Source organism: Hippocampus bargibanti, linkage group LG05 (assembly GCF_051943395.1).
Source record: "Hippocampus bargibanti isolate YZ-2025 linkage group LG05, ASM5194339v1, whole genome shotgun sequence".
Lineage (NCBI taxonomy): Eukaryota > Metazoa > Chordata > Actinopteri > Syngnathiformes > Syngnathidae > Hippocampus > Hippocampus bargibanti.
Window position 1 is genome coordinate 1,683,764 of NC_142738.1, and position 10,007 is coordinate 1,693,770.

Genomic DNA, 10,007 nt, shown 5'->3' on the forward strand with positions numbered 1-10,007 from the left:
AGTGCGACCATTTTTCATTTTTACATCACCTCTCGAAAAGATTCCAAACAAATAATCCAATTTCGAGTTGTGTCGTTATAAACATCAATCGTGGAAAACATGAGTTTTTTTTGTGTGCGCCAACAAAACGATAAATGAATGGTTTTGTTGTTTTATGACAGGATATTTTACGAAATGGGAAAAGGAAACGTTTGAATAGAGTTTTATTTAAAAGTCGTACTTACCGTCATACGATCGATAAGACACTCTCGGAAAAGAAAATTACTTCCGGGTTTCACTGACTTCAACAGCCAATCAGAAGTCATTAACATTAATTCTGAAACAACAGAATCAAAATGAGTTTATCTTGATATAATGATGCTAAAACTAAAAAAAATATATCTACCAAAACGAAGAATATAATTTAACATGGCAATCTATGGTATTTGAATCTTGCTGCGTATATTTTTTTATTATTTTCGATTACATTCGTCATTTTCGGTGTTCTCAGCTGTTGAAAAAATGCACTAAAAACACGTAACTCACTTTTTGACATTAGTAAAAAAAAAAAAAATACACATTAATTGTAAAGGTTTTTTTAATCTATGGGCGACTTAAAAAAGAAACTATCGCATTCGTTTAAAAAACTAATATTGAATTGTCAACCGTGTTATTGTTTTTGAACTAACACGAAAATGTCATTAGTATTTATCCGCGATCAACATAAGTGGAATGACTTTAAGTTTTTTTTATATGGGCGAGTTAAAAGAGAAACTATCATATTCGCAAAAAAAATGAACATTAATTTTTCAATCGTGTTATTGTTCTCGAACTAACACGAAAAATGCCATTACTATTCATCCACGATCAACATAAGTGGAATGACTTATTTTAGATCACATACTTCATTTTCAGCTGTAAAAAGAGCATTAAATAAACGACGTAACCCAGTATTTGACATTAGCAAAAAAATACAATTTAATGTGAAGTTTTTTTAACTATGGGCGAGTTAAGAGAAACTATTGCATTCATAAAAAAAACAAAAAAACGAACATCGACTTTTCAACAGTGCTACTATTCTCGAACTAACAAGAAAATGTCATTAGTATTCATCCGCGATCAACATAAATTATATGACGTTAAGTTTTTTTTTCATATGGGCAAGTTAAAAGAAAAAAAACTATTGCATTAATAAATAAAAAAACGAACATCGATTATTTTCAACCGTGCTACTGTTCTCGAACTAACACGAAAATGCCATTAGTATTCATCCGCGATCAACGTAAGTGGAATGACGTTGTTTTTTTTATATGGGCGAGTTAAAAGAGAAACTATCATATTCACCCAAAAAAAAATGAACATTAATTTTTCAACCATGTTATTGTTCTCGAAATAACACGAAAATGTCATTAGTATTCATCCGCGATCAACATAAGAGCAAGCTCGTGCCGTAAGTCTCAATACTCGAGCCTGGGGGGCGTTTATTTTTTTTATTCTCTCTCTCTCTCTCTTTTTTCTCAAGCTCTCTTCCCGTCTCCGTTTCAGTCGCTTTCTCTCTCCCTTCCGCGCTCCACTCCACGACACCTTATAGGGCTCGGCGTGACACCCAACCCTCCTCGCCACCCCCCCTCAACACTCACTATGCCCGGCTGCTGAAGCAACAAACACCCTCGGACACCCCCCCGCACCCCCCTCTCGGTCTCACTTGACGATGGGCATCTCGGCGCGTAACGACAGCGTCCCCCCGAACGCCTCGGACCCGTTGGCGCGTAACGAAGAAGTGGCCCAGATGGAGATCCTGGTTCTGAGCGTCACCTTCGTCGTGGCCGTGGTGGGCAACGTGAGCGTCCTGCTGGCCATGCACAACACCAAAAGGAAGATGTCCCGCATGCACCTTTTCATCCGTCACCTGAGCTTAGCCGACCTGGTGGTGGCTTTTTTCCAGGTGTTGCCTCAGCTTTGCTGGGACATCACGTTCCGCTTCTACGGACCGGACTTCCTGTGCCGGATCGTCAAGCACTTGCAGGTGACCGGCATGTTCGCGTCCACTTACATGATGGTGATGATGACCGTGGACCGCTACATCGCCATTTGCCACCCGCTTAAAACGCTGCAGCAACCCACGCGGCGCTCGTGCGCCATGATCGTGTCGACGTGGACCTTCAGCCTGGCGCTGAGCGTCCCGCAGGTGTTTATCTTCTCGCTCAGCGAGATCCAAAATGGCACCGGGGTGAAGGATTGCTGGGCGCATTTTATCGAGCCGTGGGGGGCTCGCGCCTACATCACCTGGATCACCGTGGGGATCTTCCTGGTTCCTGTGGTCATCCTGGTGGTGTGCTACGGCTTCATCTGTCATAGCATCTGGAGGAACATCAAGTATAAGAAGAGGAAGAGCGCCGCCGGGCACAAGGACGGCTTGATGGGCAAGAACTCTGTGAGCAGCATCACCACCATTTCCAGGGCTAAGTTGAGGACCGTCAAGATGACTTTTGTCATCGTGCTGGCTTACGTCGTCTGCTGGGCGCCGTTCTTCATCGTCCAGATGTGGTCAGTGTGGGATGACAGGCTCCAATTCACCGGTGAGTGGGAAATTGTGGACAATTGACGCGCTCGGCGTGCGTGTTCTCGCTTTTACGCATGGTGTTGTCGTTTTATGACAATCTGTTAATTTCCATCGAAAGGAAGGTGGCTCAGTCGCCGTAAAGGACAACCGACATCACTTTTTTGGTTTCCTAACTGACATCAGAAAAACGTTTTATAGCATCTAAAATACCCAAAATATGATATTTTTAGTCAAATGCAAAACACCAATAAAAATGACTTCAAGTGTCCAAAATCTGAAAAAAAAAAGAACCCGGAAGTGGCCAGTTTCAGAAGGTCCCGCCCCCATGTTCGTGACGTCACCCCAAGATGTCTTGCCTTGCCGGAGAATCAAAACAATGGCTTCAGATTCGGAGAATATGCTTTCTTGTTACTCATCCAGTTATGAATATGATTCAAAGAGTTCTGAAGAGGAAAGCATACATGTGTGCAATCGATTAAAGAATTTATTCCGTGCCATTTTGAGGCATCAGGGGTGGGAAATGTCACACACAAAAAAAGGCAGAAAATGGCGACAAACCTCCATGTAAGGAATTAATCAGATGATTAATTCCTTACATGGAGCTTTGTCGCCCTCTTCTGCCTCTTTTTGGTGCTACATGAAGTTTTCAGACCAAAGTACAGCAAAATGCATTGACGTGATGGAAGGACTGCTACAATTCCTTCAGTGACGTCACGTACGGACTCGTCACCAACTCAAAAACAAGACTTCCGGAATAATCAGGGTGAGTCTTAAAAGGTAAAATATAGCTATATGCGGTGGAATCTTTGTCAAATACGCTCAGTAGAAGTCATTTGAAGCCATTTTACAAATTATGGACACAACTTGTCCGGAGACGTCGGTTGTCCTTTAAGCTAAGGAAAGTGTTGCCACCACCCACTGGAGGGGATGTGTTACATTTTATTTTGGAACGGTTAAAAAAAAAAAAAACTTGCATCTTAAGATAAAGAAATTGCCATCACCACCTACTGGAGGGGATGTGAAATAACACTTTATTCTAGCACAACAAAAAACAACATTGCAACTTAAGCTAGAGAAATTGCTGCCACCCCCTACTGGAGGGGATGTGCAATTACACGTTATTCTAGCATGGCAAAAAAATAAAATTACATAAAAAAAAACATTTTCTTTCTGGGGTCACTCACGCCCCTAGCGCCACGCCTTCCCAATTTGAGCAGGACCAAATTAGGCTAACGGTGGCTCAAAAGTGCGTCTTACATAAGCATCATATTAATGTTACATAAACTCTTATACGTGTGTGTCACCCTCAACGGAATGCAACTCAAGCCAGCCGAGCCTACGAGCCAAGTGAATCGATACATTTTGTCTCTCTCTCTCGCTCTCAGAATCCGAGAACATGGCGGTGACGCTAACGGCGCTGCTAGCCAGTCTGAACAGCTGCTGCAACCCCTGGATCTACATGATCTTCAGCGGACACCTCCTGCAGGACTTTGTGCATTGCCTACCGTGCTGCCAGCGAATGAACGCCGACTTCCGTAAAGAAGACTCGGACAGCAGTCTACGCAGGACCACCTTGCTCACCAAAACCACCAATCGCAGCCCAACCGGCAGCTCCGGAAATTGTCGGGAACTGGACAACTACCCCAAATCTTCCGCTCAGCCCGAATGAATGCGCTGCCCGGCAACTGTTTACTGACCTGTGGAAAGGAACATGGAAGGTACACAAACGCTTTTGACCTGCGGGAGTGGAAATAAGGAGTCTCTAAAAACGATTTTCCGGTTGGATTGTGTGTGCTTTACGTTTGTTTTAAAGGCTCACAAGGGGATACTGGAGGCCATTTATGGTGGGGGGAAGGGGTGGGGTGGCACAATCGGACAACAAGTACCGGATTTTCGGTACGTAGGGCGCACCGCATTATAACGGGCATCTTCAATGAATGACATATTTTAAAATGTTTTCTATACATAGGGCGCACCGCATTATAAGGGCCACCTTTAATGAATGACATACAGTAAAGTCTCGTTATATCGATATCGGATATATCGATAGTCCCGGTTATATCGATACTATTTCTATGCACGCAAGGAGAAAATTACATGCAAACAGGGTCGGATATATCGATAGTCCCGGTTATATCGATATTTTTTCGGACTCCCTTGAATATCGATATAACGAGACTTTACTGTAGTTTAAAACGTTTTCCATACACAGGGCGCACCGCATTATAAGGGGCATCTTCAATGAATGACATATTCGAAAACATTTTCCATACATAGGGCGCACCACATTATGAGGGGCACCTTCAATGAATGACATATTTTTAAACGTTTTCCATACATAAGGCATTAAAAGGGGCATATTCAATGAATGACATACAGTAAATTCTCGTTATATCGATATTCTCGGGAGTCGGAAAAAATATCGATATAACCGGACTATCGATATATCCGATCCCGCGGCATGTAAATTTTCTTCTTGCGTTCATAGAAATAGTATCGTAATAAGCAGTACTATCGATATAACCGATATCGATATAACGAGACTTTACTGTATTTTTAAACGTCTTCCATCCATAGGGCGCACCGCATTACAATGGCCACCTTCAATTAATGACATATTTTAAAACGTTTTCCATACATAGGGCGCACCTCATTATAAGGGGCACCTTCAATGAATTACATATTTTAAAATGTTTTCCATGGATAAGGCGCACCGTATCATCAGGGGCCCCTTTAACGAATGACATATTTTAAAACCTTTTCGATACATAAGGCGCACCGTATTATGAGGCACATGGTCAGCTTTTGAAAAAAATATTTTCTTTTAAGTGAGCCTTATCGTGCAGAAAATACGATAACTTGTGTACCACAGTGACACATTTGACATTGTTTCGTTGAATCCAAATATCTCAACAAAGTTCAAACGTCGTGCGTGTAAAAATGGCGGCATTGTGCGGACGATACATGTATCGTCATTCGCTGTTGTGCGTCTACAGAAAAGCGTTTTTTGTCTCGTTGGCATTTCAGTGTGATATGTCGACCCCCCCCCGGGACAGAGCCTTACCACAAACTGAAAAAATTGCATGTAATTACCCTCATCCTCCCTTCACCCTACCCAAAATGGAGTTAGTAGTATGGATGCCACAAGATATGGGGTGCGGTACTTCAAGCTGAGATAATCATCAAGCATCAACACACTATGAACTACAGTGATACATTGGCTTACAAACTTAATAGGTTCCCAGACAGTGTGTACGGCGAAAAGTGTGTATCCCAAAAATTAATTTCCCATAGGAAACCATTAAAATGAGAATAATCCGTTCCCAGGTCCCCATAAAACATAAATTTATACTAAACAAGCCTTAAAATTACACAAAATATCCCTTATTTTATGTATAATAAATGTGCTATGGTATTATAATTAAATAAATTAACGGTAATGTATAATAAAGTGGTTTTATTGACCATTGTGATGGTCTTTGATGGCTTGATGGAATGGAGTGGCCGCTTTCATCAGCATTAAATACTTGATGAGGAATGTAACCTTCTTTCGGCACAAGTCGGCAGCCATTTTTTTTTTGGAGAACGGCTTCACTCTCTATCTGTCTGTAACACCCCACCCCTTACTGCTGCATTCTTGACCAATCCCGTGGCTTTAACCGACCACTGGGGTGAAGGCGGAGAATAGAAGACCAAAACAAGCCGGCTGCCATTTTCTTGTCAGGAGAACGGACTCGTTCGCGAAGTCGACACGTCACTCATTGTGGCAGCTCCGTGTGTATCGCGATAAATAGTTGGTATGCTAATGTAAAATTTTCAAAACTTTTACGTTTGTAAACCGAAAAGTTCGTAAGACAAGGGGTTCGTAAACCGAGGTATCACTGTAATGTGATATAAATTACTTTAAGACGGTACTCTTACTCAAAACACACACACAAACACACTACTAATATGAACTAATAATAATAATAAGTTTTTCCGCAGGTGAGCTGCGGCAGCCACACAAAGCAGCGTTCACTCAACCCGGAAGTAACTCAAATGGATAGAAAGCAAGCTAGCTCTATAATAGTTAGCTAATAATAATAACAATAATACATTTCATTATCTAGCTAGCTAGATAGCTAATAATAATAATAATAATAATAATACATTTCATTTCTAAGTGCCTTTCAAAACTCTCAAGGTCACTTTACAGTCACAGGACCAGTTTTTCTGCGGGTGAGCAGTGGCAGCCACACGCGCCGGAAGTAACTCAAATAGATAGAAAGCTTGATTTTCAAGCAGTGAATGAGTTAAACTGTAAACAACTACGTTGCCCTCGACGAAAATTGCGTTTGACATCCTTGGTCGACTCGATCGTCGGTAGATTATCGGTTTTTCGTCTGCTGCCGTTTAGACTCTCAAAGAAGGAACGAGTCGTACGGCTTGTTTTGAACCAATGGACGATAAATTTGAAGGACATTTGACGGCGGAAATATGAGAGATGATGCCATGGCTGGAGTTGATGTGAAAAAAAAACTTAAAATGCTTAAAATGTTGAATACCTTACTTGCCCAACAGTTGTTATTTATCTGCTTGGAGTGACATTGGTAAGTGAATTTAAGGTTCAGTCAGCCATGAAAATGTGGGCTTTGAATCCATGTGAAGAAATGTCGCAAATTCCCAAAGGGGGAAAAAATGTCATAAATCAAAATTGTTCTTATTTCAAATGTCGGCTCAAGTCAAAAGGAGGAAAATGTTAACTCATTCACTGCCAGACATGTGAAAAAATGTGTCCAGTTCAGTGCCAGGGTTTTTGTCATTGTCACTCGAATTCCAGGACCCGCAGAATATTGAGTTTTAGGACTACATAAACATTCAAAGCAGCGTAAGAAATGTTAGATTCTCTTCTTTCATCAGAAAAAATGAGTTAATTCCTAAATAATAATAATAGTAATAACAATAATAATAATAATAATAATAATAATAATAATAGAGTATCTGTCTATTTGCTATTTATAAGCGAGCTAGCTTTCAAGCTAGCTAGCTATTGGCTATTAGCTATGTATTAGCTGGCTAGCTATCTAGCGGGCTGGCTAGCTGTCTATCTATTAGCTTTCAAGCTAGCTAGCTATTAGCTATTAATTACCTAGCTAGTTAGCTTTCTATCTATTTGAGTTACGTCCGGGTTGAGTGAACACTGGCGCATGTTTGCTTGAAGCAGCAGTTATAAGCTATCTGGCTAGCTATGTAGCTAGTTATCTATTAGCTATCTATCTTTTCTTGAAGCAGCATTTTTAAGCTATCTAGCTAGCTAGCTAATAGCTCTTTATTAGTTAGGTAGCTTTGCTTGAAACAGCCGTTTTAAGCTATCTAGCTAGCTAGTTGGCTATCTGGCTAGCTATCAATTCACGAGCTGGCTTTCTATCTAAGGTTACCTGCTTTGAGATTTAATCAACACTGTAAGAAACGTTTGAAATGGAGCTAGCGGTAGGAAACCGGAACATGGCGCTCTCTTTTGAGTTGTCTGTAAATGCCGAGATGCCGTCACGGGGTTAAGTCACCAACATAAAGTTATGCTACCACAACATTTGCCACCGCCTGGATACAATCTCACTTTGTAATCTTATTTGAGAAAATAATCCAATGTTTTGGAACTGATAGCAAAGGGCCATGTCGAAACAATTATGCGACTAACTCGCTGTGGACACCACAGTGGGCTAAAGTCCAAAATTGCAATAAGGCCCATTTTAACGCATGCACTGCCATTCCCGAATTGATTCGAATAAACAAGCTAACAACCTTGAAAACCAGAATTGAAACCGAGAGAAATGTAGCTAGGTAGCTAATAGATACAGTAATAATAATTATTGATACCTCAGCTCACGAACATAATTGGTTCCCAGAAATATGTGTCAGGTGAAAAGTGTGTATTCTAAACATTAATTTCCCATAGGACACCATTAAAATGAGAATAATCCGTTCCCAGGGCCCATTAAACATAATGTTCTAAATGGAAGGGGGGGGGGGGGCAAACATGGCGGCCAATCTATACCTATAAGAGCAATTCACTGAAATCAATCACCATTCTGTGCGCCACATTTGCTTTTTTAGGTTTATTTCAGCTATCTTAAGTGTGTGTTTTGCTTCATGTGAAATAAGCATATCAAAATTGAATGGACATTGAAAATTGAAATTGACTATTCACTTTTCCCTTTTTTAAACACTCATTTTTTGTAAGAGTTGAACAGAACTACTTTTATTCTAGTTTCATGTGATGTGTTGGACTGTTCTCATCTGGCTTCAAGCGACTACAAGAATCCCGGAAAACGATTGGTGAAGACGATGTGATACATAAAAGGGAAGTCATTTCGGAAGACCCAGCACCCCCCCCCCCCCCGCCCCTCCTTGACCCCCTCGCAGCCCTCCTGTGGCCTCCTCGGTTACATTCCTGGCGCACCACGTCAACGTTATTCTCTTCTGGCATCCTGCACTGATGACTGGTAGGAAGAGGAGGGGGTTAAGGGGCCGAAGGGAGAGTTAATGTACACAATTTCCTGCAAATTAATGTGGGCTGGAAGACTGTACATGTGCTTGGTGTTTCCATATCTCTCAACACACGTACGGGATTGCGCAAAGACGGTGCCGCCTGACTCCTGATGTTTAAACTGTACATACGAGCGATATATCTATATTTATGCCTCTGTCATGGACGTATGAATATCTTGCAAATACATGTCTCAAACCAACACTTGGCCTCTTTGCTTTTGAACTGCAGATGACAATGGTGGGGAAACTTGTCTGCGCCTCCGAGCAAGTCCCAGATCTTTTAACGCTAGCTAGCTAACACTTGTTGACCTTTGAACGCATGGCTACGAGAGACTCTGGAGACCGAGAGGTTACACTGGCTTCACACAGCATTTCACAAATCCGGTTTTATGTTTAAATCTCAAAGAATGGGACAAAAGTCTCCATTCCCTAGACCAGTGGTTCTTAACCTGGGTTCGATCGAACCTTAGGGGTTCGGCGAGTCGGTCTCAGGGGTTCGGTGGATCCTCCGCCACAGAGGTCTACCCATCAGTCTAGACTGCAGTTAGTAGGCACAGTCATTGGAAGAAGGGTTCGGTGAATGAGCATATGAAACTGGTGGGGTTCGGTGCCTCCAACAAGATGAAGAACCACTGCCCTTGACTGTTTATTTCTTGGTCTGGTCCGCAGATCTGAGACACCAGGTGCTTCGCGGCGTAGGAGTCAAGAGAGAATCAAGTCTATTGAAAGATTTAAAAAGCAATAACAGGATCTTAAAATGAATCAATGACTGAATCCCAGAGTAGGAGTTCTGTGCTCCCTCTTACGAGTACCAATCAAGAGATGAGCAGCATTATGGACCAACTGGAGACAATTTATGCAGGACTTCAAAGTAAATTGCATTCCAGTAATCCAGCCATAATGTGACAAAGGATTTTCAGGTGAAATTCAAGAAATT

The 10,007-nt window shown here is 41.7% G+C and overlaps 1 protein-coding gene across 1 annotated transcript; it reads left to right on the top strand.

The window, feature by feature from the left end:
- The first annotated feature begins 1,554 nt into the window (after positions 1 to 1,554).
- Positions 1,555 to 9,272, top strand: avpr1aa (arginine vasopressin receptor 1Aa). The gene is made up of 2 exons (XM_088997342.1): positions 1,555 to 2,558; positions 3,928 to 9,272. The coding sequence occupies exons 1-2, from the start codon at positions 1,691 to 1,693 to the stop codon at positions 4,209 to 4,211; spliced, it is 1,152 nt and encodes a 383-aa protein (XP_088853468.1). The 5' UTR covers positions 1,555 to 1,690; the 3' UTR covers positions 4,212 to 9,272.
- The last annotated feature ends 735 nt before the right edge of the window (positions 9,273 to 10,007 follow it).